General features: G+C 52.7%; 1 protein-coding gene across 1 annotated transcript in view; it reads right to left on the bottom strand.

Annotated features, from left to right (window-relative positions):
* LOC144611720 (mitogen-activated protein kinase kinase kinase 10-like) overlaps positions 1-12,500 on the bottom strand; it is a 36,792-nt gene that overhangs the window by 23,549 nt on the left and 743 nt on the right. The window contains exon 2 of the mRNA XM_078430952.1: positions 11,537-11,628. Within this exon, the coding sequence (XP_078287078.1) occupies positions 11,537-11,628 (92 nt within the window). The remainder of the gene's footprint in view (positions 1-11,536; positions 11,629-12,500) is intronic.

Below are 12,500 nucleotides of genomic sequence, written 5' to 3'. Positions count from 1 at the left end.
ACCCTTCCAGTCCGAAGAAGGGTCTCGGCCCGAAACGCTTTTAGATTTTAGAGACACAGCGCGGAAACAGGCCCTTCGGCCCACCGAGTCCGTGCCGCCCAGCGATCCCCGCACACTAACACACTAGGGACAAATTATTATTATTTCTTTACATTTGCCCAGTCAATTAACCTACAAACCTGCACGTCTTTGGAGTGTGGGAGGAAACCGAAGATCTCGGAGAAAACCCACGCAGGTCACGGGGAGAACGTACAAACTCCGTACAGACGGCGCCCGTAGTCGGGATCGAACCCGAGTCTCCGGCGCTGCATTCGCTGTAAGGCAGCAACTCTACCGCCGCGCCTTCTCCCCAGAGATGCTGCCTGTCCCGCTGAGTTACTCCAGCGTGTTTTTGTTTTGTTTTGTCCAGCACAGGAAGGATCGTTTTGTCGCGTCGTGGGAGAAATAGCCTTCCCCCTCGGAAGATCGTAGAAGTAAGGCCGTGGGATTGTTTACAGCCGAAGAGACACGTTTAGCCAGTGATCGATGCGAACACAATGAAGGCCGCAACATCTCCATTTCCTGAGGAGGTTCGCTGCGTCGATGAACGCGCCCTCAGCGCCTAAAGTCTACGGCGCCAGACGCTCCCAAAGAAGGGACAAAGGGTGACGTCACCGCCCCGCGCCCCACGCGACCTCACCCAGCCAGCGGCCACGCGCTCCCGCTCCACCAATGGCGGCCGCCATTGGTGGAGCGGGAGCACGTGGCCGCTGGCTGGGTGGGGCGCGTGGCGGTGACGTCACCCTTTGTCCCGTATTCGGGAGTGAGGAAGTTGGCAACCCTGCTAATACGGGACAAGTCAGTTCAAGAAGATAACTGCAGATGCTGGTACAAATCGAAGGTGTTTATTCACAAAATGCCGGAGTAACTCAGCAGGTCAGGCAGCATCTCGGGAGAGAAGGAATGGGTGACGTTTCGGGGTCGAGACCCTTCTTCAGACCGATGTCAGGGGGGGCGGGACAAAGGAAGGATATAGGTGGAGACGGGAAGATAGAGGGAGATCTGGGAAGGAGGAGGGGACGGGAGGGACAGAGGAACTATCTAAAGTTGGAGAAGTCGACGTTCATACCGCTGGGCTGCAAACTGCCCAGGCGAAATATGAGGTGCTGTTCCTCCAATTTCCGGTGGGCCTCACTACGGGACAAACCAATTCAGCCCAAAATACGGGATGTCCCGGCTAGTACGGGACAGTTGGCAACCCTAATGGCCAACTCATTCAACACGTCACAAGTTCACGACATGCTGGAGTAACTCAGTGGGACTGGCAGCATCCAGTCTGAAGAAGGGTCTCGGCCCAAATCAGTTATAGGAGTAGAATTAGGCCATTCGGCCCATCGAGCCCACTCTGCCATTCAACCATGGCTGATCGGTAGCCCAGCGGTAGAGTTGCTGCTTTACAGCGAATGCAGCGCCGGAGACTCAGGTTCGATCCTGACTACGGGTGCTGCACTGTAAGGAGTTTGTACGTTCTCCCCGTGACCTGCGTGGGTTTTCTCCGAGATCTTCGGTTTCCTCCCACACTCCAAAGACGTACAGGTATGTAGGTTAATTGGCTGGGCAAATGTAAAAATTGTCCCTAGTGGGTGTAGGATAGTGTTAATGTACGGGGATCGCTGGGCGGCACGGACTTGGTGGGCCGAAAAGACCTGTTTCCGGCTGTATATATATGATATGATCCCTGCCTCCTAATCCCATTCTCCCGCCTTCTCCCCGTCACCCTTGCCACCCGTTCTGATCAATAATCTGTCTGCCTCTGCCTTAAAAAAAACATCCACTAACTTGGCCTCCACACGGCCCTCTGTGGCAATGAGTTTGTTCCACAGTTTAACCACCCTCTGACTAAAGATGTTCCTCCTCACCTCCTTTCTAAAAGAGCGCCCTTTAATTCCGAGGCTGTGATCGGGGGCAGCGTCGCTGGAGAACGCGGATGGGTGAGGTTTCGGGTCGAGACCCTTTGTCAGAACGGCTTCTTCCCATCAACTCTCCGACGCTGGGACACAACACCAACCTTGGGCATCACAAAGTGCTGGAGTAACTCAGCGGGTCAGGCAGCATCTCTGGAGAGAAGGAATGGGCGATGCTGGTACAGTCTGAAGAAGGGTCTCGACCCGAAACGTCGCCCATTCCTTCTCTCCAGAGATGCTGCCTGACATGCTGAGTTACTCCGGCATTTTGTGAATAAATACCTTCGATTTGTACCAGCATCTCCAGTTATTTCTCTACACAACGCTAACCTCGGCAAGTTTGATCTTCTGTGGACTGCCTCTTCGAGTTTTTGCATTATGGTTACCTTGTGTTTGCAGTTGTTAATTTATTGCATTTTTGATGATATTTGTGCGTTTTAAGGCCTTGACTGCCCTGTTAATGATGCAGCACGCAAGGATCCCATGTCACCACTGTCTGTACGATTAACAATTAAACCGTCTCGCCTCAGAAGCGAAGTATGTGTGGAATCTCTCCGACCGCTGTTTGCGGTCGTGCCTTCATCAGCTGTGGCTCAGACACTCCCCTCCCTGAAACCGTCCCACCCCACTCCAGTCCAGCCGCCGCCTCACAGCGCCACCGACCCGGCTTCCATCCCGACCACGGGCACTGTCTGTGCGGAGTTTGCACGTTCCCCCCCGTGGGTTTTCACCGGTTTCCTCCCACACTCCAAAGACGCGCGGGTTTGTAGGTTAATTGGCTTTGGTAAAATTGTAGGATAGTCAGGGTGGATGGGAAATCGTGGACAGCACAGACTCGGTGGGCCGAAGGGCCTGTTTCCAGGCTGCACGTGTAAAAACTCAAAAGTCCAAATTAACCCACAAACCCGCACGTCTTTGTGAAAACCGGAACACCCTGAGGAAACCCACGCGGTCACAGGGATAACGTACGTACGCACGCACGCACGCACAGCGCCCGAGGTCAGGATCGAACCGTGGTTTCTCCGCATTGATGGCATTGCCACGCCCCTGCTCCCTGCTACCCCCCCCCCCGCAAAATGGGAGGAGTGGCGATGGCAGAGAGTCCGCCCGCCCGCCCCCAACGCTGGCAAACAGCCCGCAGAGTGTGCCAGCCTCTCTATCCAAGGGGAGACACTGAGCCTTCAACGGGTAGACAATGGCCCGGATAGAGTGGGTGCGGAGAGGATGTTTCCACTGGTGGGAGAGTCTAGGACCAGAGGCCACAGCCTCAGCATTAAAGCACGTTCCTTCAGGAAGGAGATGAGGAGGAATTTCTTTAGTCAGAGGGCGGTGGGATTAGTTGCCACAGACGGCTGTGGAGGCCACAAGTCAATGGATATTTTTTAAGGCAGAGATTGATAAGATTCTTGATCAGTGTGGGTGTCAGGGGTTATGGGGAGAAGGCAGGAGAATGGGGTTAGGAGGGAGAGAGATAGATCAGCCATGATTGAATGGCGGGGTAGACTTGATGGGCTGAATGGCCTGATTCTGCGTCTCCCAGGGGTGTTGGCAGATGAATCATGGGGGGGGGGAGGGATGGAGGGGAGGGGAGGGGAGGGATGGGAGGGAGGGAGTGGGTGAGTGGGTGAGTGAGTGAGTGAGTGAGTGAGTGAGTGAGTGAGTGAGGGAGGGAGGGAGGGAGGGAGGGAGGGAGGGAGGGAGGGAGGGAGGGAGGGAGGGAGGGAGGGAGGGAGGGAGGGAGGGAGGGAGGGAGGGAGGGAGGGGTAACTTGAAGCTTCCTGGAATCCCTGCTCCCAGAGACACAACTGCGGGTCGCTGTGCCCACACTCACAGCACAGTCAGACACACTCAGCTGGTTTAACCAGCTCCAGCCCACACAGTTAACCCCATCCATTCACCTCTCACTCCCCAAGCCCAGAAGGGAAGTTCTCCTCCCACTGAGCAGAAACTTGCTTCCCGCTCTCCACAAGCCCCCCTCATCCTCCTGCGCTCCGATGAATAGATCCCCAGCCCGCTTAACCAGGACCCTCGAGTCCTGGCAATTCTGCAGGAAGGAACCGCAGATGCTGGCTTAAACCGAGGAGAGGCACAAAAATGCTGGAGTAACTCAGCGGGCAAAGGCAGCATCCCTGGGGAGAAGGAATGGGTGACCTTTCTTCAGCCAGAAACGCCGGCCATTCCTTCTCTCCAGGTCTGTCCCGCTGAGTTACTCCAGCGTTTTTGTTGTCCTTGTGTCGTTCGGGAGTGGTTGGTTAAAACCCATCGGTGGCTGGTGAGCAACGCTTGGGGTTGCCAACTTGCCCGCTCCCAAATACGGGACAAGGGGTGATGTCGCCCGCGCGACCCGCGCCGCCCCGCCCAGCCAGCGGCCACGTGCTCCCGCTCCACCAATGGCGGCCGCCATTGGTGGAGCGGGTGCGCGTGGCCGCTGGCTGGGTGAGGTCACGTGGGGCGGCCGAAGTCGCCCTCTGTCCCGTATTCGGGAGGCGAGGAAGTTGGCAACCCTACTAACACGGGACAAACTAACGTAGCCTCGACCCGAAACGTCACCCATTCCTTCTCTCCCGAGATGCTGCCTGACCCGCTGAGTTACTCCAGCACTTATAAGGAATAAATACGGGATGTCAATAGACAATAGACAATAGAAAATAGGTGCAGGAGGAGGCCATTCGGCCCTTCCAGCCAGCACCGCCATTCAAAGTAATCATGGCTGATCATTCTCAATCAGTACCCCGTTCCTGCCTTCTCCCCATACCCCCTGACTCCGCTATCCTTAAGAGCTCTATCTAACTCTCTCTTGAATGCATTCAGAGAATTGGCCTCCACTGCCTTCTGAGGCAGAGAATTCCACAAATTCACAACTCTCTGACTGAAAAGGTTTTTCCTCATCTCCGTTCTAAATGGCCTACCCCTTATTCTTAAACTGTGTGGCCCCTGGTTCTGGACTCCCCCCAACATTGGGAACATGCATCCTGCCCCTAACGTGTCCAACCCCTTAATAATTTTATACGTTTCGATAAGATCCCCTCTCATCCTTCTAAATTCGCCCGGCTGGTTAAGGGACAGTTCGGCAACCCAGTCCCTTTAAGAGCGAAGATCAGTGGGACTCGAATGACTCAAAACACTTCGGAGAACACCAGGGTCTTGGCAGCGTTTCTGCCCCATCAGCAACGGCACCAGAAAGGGGCCTCATTATTCAGGCCCGTCAGAGAAACCTCTCTGACTCACAGCTTATGTTTGTAGACTGGGGCGATTAGCAGAGAGATTCGCAAAGCAAAGAGCCCATTCATTATCTCGCACGTTTACTGTTTGGGGATATTAATAGAGCCACTCTCGCACGACTTTCCTTTTATCCATTATAGTCATGGAAGTCGTAAACCCACCCGGTGACTCACGGATCACCAGCTGCGCCCATTTAACTCTGCCCTTCCCCGCCACCACATAGATTGTTGGGGGAATCCAGAACACAGTTTAAGAATAAGGGGCAAGGCTATTTAAAACGGAGCGACTAGGCTTGTATACACTGGAATTTAGAAGGATGAGAGGGGATCTTATTGAAACATATAAGATTATTAAGGGGTTGGACACGTTAGAGGCAGGAAACATGTTCCCGATGTTGGGGGAGTCCAGAACAAGGGGCCACAGTTTAAGAATAAGGGGTAAGGGCCATTTAAAACGGAGCCACTAGGCTTGTACACACTGGAATTTAGAAGGATGAGAGGGGATCTTATTGAAACATATAAGATTATTAAGAGACAAGACACGTAAGAGGCAGGAAACATGTTCCGGTGTTGGGGGAGTCCAGAACCAGGGGCCACAGTTTTAGAATAAGGGGTAGGCCATTTAGAACTGAGATGAGGAAAAACTTTTTCAGTCAGAGAGTTGTGAATCTGTGGAATTCTCTGCCTCAGAGGGCAGTGGAGGCCAATTCTCTGGATGCGTTCAAGAGAGAGCTGGATAGAGCTCTTAAGGATAGCGGAGTCAGGGGGTATGGGGAGAAGGCAGGAACGGGGTACTGATTGAGAATGATCAGCCATGATCACATTGAATGGCGGCGCTGGCTCGAAGGGCCGAATGGCCTCCTCCTGCACCTGTTGTCTATTGTAAACACCAGTGGGCACAGAAGCCAATCAACCTGCAAACCTGGAGTGCAGGGAGGAAACCGAAGATCTCGGAGAAAACCCGCGGGGAGAACGTACAGACAAGAACCCCTAGTCGGGATCGAACCCGGGTCTCTGGCGCCCTAGGGCAGCAACTATCACTGCGCCACCCACAATGCCAGGTGTTGCAAGTCTGAAGAAGGGTCTCGCCCTGAAAATGCCACCTAGGCACGTCCTATAGACAACAGGTGCAGGAGGAGGCCATTCGGCCCTTCGAGCCAGCACCGCCATTCAATGTGATCATGGCTGATCATTCTCAATCAGTACCCCGTTCCTGCCTTCTCCCCGTACCCCCTGACTCCGCTATCCTTAAGAGCTCTATCCAGCTCTCTCTTGAATGCATTCAGAGAATTGGCCTCCACTGCCTTCTGAGGCAGAGAATTCCACAGATTCATAACTCTCGGACTGAATTTTGTTTTCCTCATCTCAGTTCTAAATGGCCTGCCCCTTATTCTTAAACTGTGGCCCCTTGTTCTGGACTCCCCCAACATTGGGAACATGTTTCCTGCCTCTAACGTGTCCAACCCCTTAATAATCTTATACGTTTCGATAAGATCTCCTCTCATCCTTCTAAATTCTCCAGGGATGCTGCCTGACCCGCTGAGTTACTCCAGCACTTTGTGTCTTTTTTTTTTTTCCTTGTTAAAACAACTGTATTTCTAAACTCCAAACTTCTCGAAACAAAGGCCGGCTGACAAGGACTACAATCCCACCGTGAGCAGGTACGGAGGGGGACGAATGTAAGCTTCGGGCACTGCCAGAGGAGGTCTCCAGAGATTGTCAGCGAGGCCAGAGGTTATGAAACGGCACCAGAAACACATTTGGTGACTCTTACTTCAAAGAATTAAAAAGAGAAAGAAAAACTCACGCTGGGGCACTTTTGTGACATTAATCCTGGGCAATACAGCCCCTCCATTAGTCAATGCAGTTTCCAAAATCAACAGTATAATTAGCACTAAACACCCCATAATCACGCCGATCAAAATACACCAGCATGTCTAACTACAGGGCAGTCAGTCTACCCTCCAACTTCCTCGAAATCTGGCCAATTTGTAACAAAAATAGATTTCTCGTATCACCCCCTCATGTAATAACCTTCCCTGTCCCAACCTCCCATGTCTAGTCCAACCTGGATAATACACACACACACCAACACACACACACACACACCAACACACACACACACACACACCAACACACACACACACACACCAACACACACACACACACCAACACACACACACACACACCAACACACACACACACACACACACCATCACACACACACACACCATCACACACACACACACCAACACACACACACACACACACCAACACACACACACACACACACACACCAACACACACACACACACCAACACACACACACACACACACCAACACACACACACACACCAACACACACACACACACACCAACACACACACACACACACCAACACACACACACACACACCTACACACACACCTACACACACACCAACACACACACACCAACACACACACACCAACACACACACACACACACCAACACAGACACACAGACACACAGACACACACACACACACACATACACACACACCAACACAGACACACACACACCAACACACACACACATCAACACACACCAACACACACACCTACACACACACACACACACACACACACACACACATACACACACACCAACAGACACACACACACCAACACACACACACATCAACACACACCAACACACACACCTACACACACACACACACACCAACACGCACACACATGGTTGCCAACTTCCTCACTCCCAAATAATGGACAAAGGGTGACATCACCGCCCCGCGCCCCACGTGACCTCACCCAGCCAGCGGCCACGTGCTCCCGCTCCACCAATGGCGGCCGCCCAGACTGGGAGGCGGGTTGCTACGCAACCTCCGTTAGGCGGCGCCCGGGCCTCCGGGCCTACAGTGTCTGGGCCCACAGCAGCCCCGGGCCTACACTGTCCGGACCTACAGTGTCCGGGCCTACAGCGTCCAGACCTATAGCGTCTCCCCCCCGGGCCTAATACGGGACAAGGGCGGTCCCGTACGGGACAAACCAATTTAGCCCAAAATACGGGAGGTCACGGCTAATACGGGACAGTTGGCAACCCCACACACACACACCGCGGGACATTTGGGTCGTACGATTAATGCTGGCCTTTACAGCAAGGCCCTGATCCCAAGAAAATGGCCGTCAGCATAAGGCCCCAACACAAATTGGAGGAACACCACCTCATATTTCACTTGGGTAGCTTGCACCTCAGCGGTAGGAAGGAACTGCAGATGCTGTCTTAAACTGAAGGTAGACACAAAATGCTGGAGTAACTCAGCGGGTCAGGCGGCATCTCCGGAGAGAAGGAACGGGTAACATTTCGGGTCGAGACCCTTCTTCAGACCGAGCCTTTCTATATCACCGTCTAAATCTCTCATTTGCCTCTCTCCTGACTCAACCTGGCGAAAAGTCTCGACCCGAAACGTCACCCATTCCTTCTCTCCAGCGATGCCCCCTGTCCCGCTGAGTTACTCCAGCATTGTGTCTACCTTCGATATGAATATTGATTTTTCTAACTTCGAGTAATCCTTGCCTTCCCCCTATCTCCATCCCTCCTCCCATCTTAGTTCCCAGATTAGTTCCACTGTCCTCCTGAGTAAATATTACTGATGGTACACCTTATCACCTTCCCCTCAGGCCAACAATGAACCATTCTACATTTCCTTATGTTACCATCTACTTTGATCTGTTGTTTTCACACCGTATCCTTCCATCCTTATAAGGATGAGAGGAGATCTTATCGAAACGTATAAGATTATTAAGGGGTTGGACACGTTAGAGGCAGGAAACATGTTCCCAATGTTGGGGGAGTCCAGAACAAGGGGCCACAGTTTAAGAATAAGGGGCGGGCCATTTAGAACTGAGATGGTAGGCACGGTAGCGCAGCGGTAGAGTTGCTGCTTTACAGCGAATGCAGCGCCGGAGACTCAGGTTCGATCCTGACTACGGGTGCTGCACTGTAAGGAGTTTGTATGTTCTCCCCGTGACCTGCGTGGGTTTTCTCCGAGATCTTCGGTTTCCTCCCACACTCCAAAGACGTACGGGTATGTAGGTTAATTGGCTGGGTAAATGTAAAAATTGTCCCTAGTGGGTGTAGGATAGTGTTAATGTACGGGGATCGCTGGGCGGCACGGACTTGGAGGGCCGAAAAGGCCTGTTTCCGGCTGTATATATATGATATGATATGATATGAGGAAAAACTTTTTCAGTCAGAGAGTTGTGAATCTGTGGAATTCTCTGCCTCAGAAGGCAGTGGAGGCCAATTCTCTGAATGCATTCAAGAGAGAGCTGGATAGAGCTCTTAAGGATAGCGGAGTCATGGGGTATGGGGAGAAGGCAGGAACGGGGTACTGATTGAGAATGATCAGCCATGATCACATTGAATGGCGGTGCTGGCTCGAAGGGCCGAGTGGCCTCCTCCTGCACCTATTGTCTATTGTCTATATTATCTAAATCTCTAGTCTCCCTCTCCCCCGACACTCAGTCTGAAGAAGGGTCTCGACCCAAAACGCCACCCATTCCTTCTCTCCGGAGATGCTGCCTGTCCCGCTGAGTTACTCCGGCATTTTGTGTCTACCTCAAGAAAAGACCATTGGCTTGGTGGGAGGGTGTAGACAGTGGTAGTTATTCAGACTGGAACCAGTGGTGCATCGAGACCAAGCAGATTCCAAGATGGCGCACGACCCAGGCAACTATTTGTGCGCCGGTCACAGAAGTGGATCTTAGAAACATGGAAAAATTGGTGTAGGAGTAGGCCATTCGGCCCTTCGAGCCAGCACTGCCATTCAATACGATCATGGCTGATCATCTAAAATCAGTACCCCCGTTCCTGCTTTCTCCCCATATCCCTTGATTCCGTTAGCCCCAAGAACTAAATCCAACTCTCTCTCGAAAACATCCAGTGAATCGGCCTCCACTGCCTTCTGCGGCAGAGAATTCCACAGATTCACAACTCTCTGGGAGATTTTCAATCGCGCATTACAATCACGCCACTCTTTTTAAAACATTTCTACACTTACAGATCCTGTATCTGTACACTGAGGACGGCTCGATTGTAACCGTATGTTGTCTTTCCGCTGACAGGCTGGCACGCAACAAAAGCTTTTCACTGTACCTCGCTCGGTACACGTGACAATAAACTGAACTCAACTCTCGTTACCGGTTTGTCATACACGTCACGGATTGGGATGACAAAGTTGTTAATACGGTAAGTTTGCAAATGGCGGCACGGTGGCGCAGCGGTTGATTTGCTGCCTTACGGCGCCAGAGACCCGGGTTCCATCCCTAGCGCGAGAACGTACAACCTCCGTACAGGCAGCACCCGTAGTCGGGATCGAACCCGGGTCTCCGGCGCTGTGAGGCAGCAACACTACCGCTGTGCCACCGTGCCGCCCTTGAAGGTTTACGAGCCGCTTCTTGCCAGACTGAACACTGCCCAACGCTAACACAGCGCAGAGGGTAGAGCTGCTGCCTCACAGCGCCGGAGACCCGGGTTCGATCCCGACTGTGGGTGCGGTCTGTACAGAGTTTGTACGTTCTCCCCGTGAGTTTTCTCTGAGATCTTCAGTTTCCTCCCACACTCCAAAGACATACATGTTAGTCGGTTAATTGGCTTGGTATAAATGTAGATTGCCCCTCAAGTGTGTAGGATAGTGTTAGTGTGCGGGGATCGCTGGTCGGCGTGGACAGGGTGGGCCGAAGGGCCTTCTTCCGCACTGTATCTCTAAACTGAACCGAACCCCAGCTAACTATGATCGTCGACAGACCTTGACTTTGGTCAATAGACAACAGGTGCAGGAGGAGGCCATTCGGCCCTTCGAGCCAGCACCGCCATTCAATGCGATCACGGCTGATCATTCTCAATCAGTACCCCGTTCCTGCCCTCACCCCATACCCCCTGACTCCGCTATCCTTAAGAGCTCTATCCAGCTCTCTCTTGAACGCATCCAGAGAATTGGCCTCCACTGCCTTCTGAGGCAGAGAATTCCACAGATTCACCACTCTCTGACTGAAAAAGGTTTTTCCTCATCTCCGTTCTAAATGGCCGACCCCTTATTCTTAAACTGTGTGTGGCCCCTTGTTCTGGACTTCCCCCAACGTTGGGAACGTGGTCGCGCTAAGTACTTTAGTTTTGAACGGTCATATTACGGTCATGGATGGGTTGAATTATTGATGTTTCTAATATCTGCCGCCCATTGAATTAACGGGCCCCGATCTGCAGCTGAAAGTAAGGACTTCATTGTTCCATTGTCGGCACTTTTGACAATTAAACCTTTGGGCGGACAGAGGGAGAAAGCTCCCACGGTTACGAGTTTAGAAGGGAGTTTACCTCGCCTGGGTCCAAGATTTATGCTTGATGCAGATGAACTTGTCAACTCGGCGTGCAGTTTGGCCACTGTTAGTTTAGGGCCAACTTCCTCACTCCCAAAGAAGGGACAAAGTCAAGTCAAGTCAAGTATAGCACATTTAAAAACAACCCACGTTGACCAAAGTGCTGCACATCTGCCCCGCGCCGCCATTGGTGGAGCGGGAGCACGTGGCCGCTGGCCGGGTGAGGTCACGTGGGGCGCGGGGCGGTGACGTCACCCTTTGTCCCTTATTTGGGAGTGAGGAAGTTGGCAACCCCTACTAACACGGGACAAGGGCGGTCCCGTACGGGACAAACCAATGTAGTCCAAAATACGGGATGTCCCGGCTAATACGGGACAGTTGGCAACCATGCCCCTGGGCCACCCCTCCCCCAGCTTTCTTCCCCCACTCCCACCACAACCAAAACGTCACCTATCCATGTTCTCCACAGATGCTGCCTGACCCGCTGAGTTACTCCAGCACTCTGTGAAACGTCACCTATCCATGTTCTCCACAGATGCTGCCTGACCCGCTGAGTTACTCCAGCACTCTGTGAAACGTCACCTATCCATGTTCTCCACAGATGCTGCCTGACCCGCTGAGTTACTCCAGCACTTTAGACTTTAGAGATTCAGCGTGGAAACAGGCCCTTCGGCCCACCGAGTCTGCGCCCATCAGCGACCTATCCCACCAGCTCGGGACTTTTTTTTAACAATTTTAAACCGAAGCCGATTAACCGACAAACCCACCCGTCCGTGGAATGTGGGGGGGAAACCGGAGCACCCGGAGACAAGCCACGCAGGTCAACGGACAAACTCCGCACAGACAGCACCAGAGGTCAGGTTGGAACCCGGGTCTCTGGCGTCGTTAGGCCGCAACTCCACCGCTGTGCCTCCGTGAGTGATTTTATTTTGGAATAGAAACATAGAAAATAGGTGCAGGAG

Source organism: Rhinoraja longicauda, chromosome 41 (assembly GCF_053455715.1).
Source record: "Rhinoraja longicauda isolate Sanriku21f chromosome 41, sRhiLon1.1, whole genome shotgun sequence".
Lineage (NCBI taxonomy): Eukaryota > Metazoa > Chordata > Chondrichthyes > Rajiformes > Arhynchobatidae > Rhinoraja > Rhinoraja longicauda.
The sequence above is the reverse complement of the archived record's forward strand: the minus strand, read 5'-3'. Positions and strand labels throughout refer to the sequence as shown.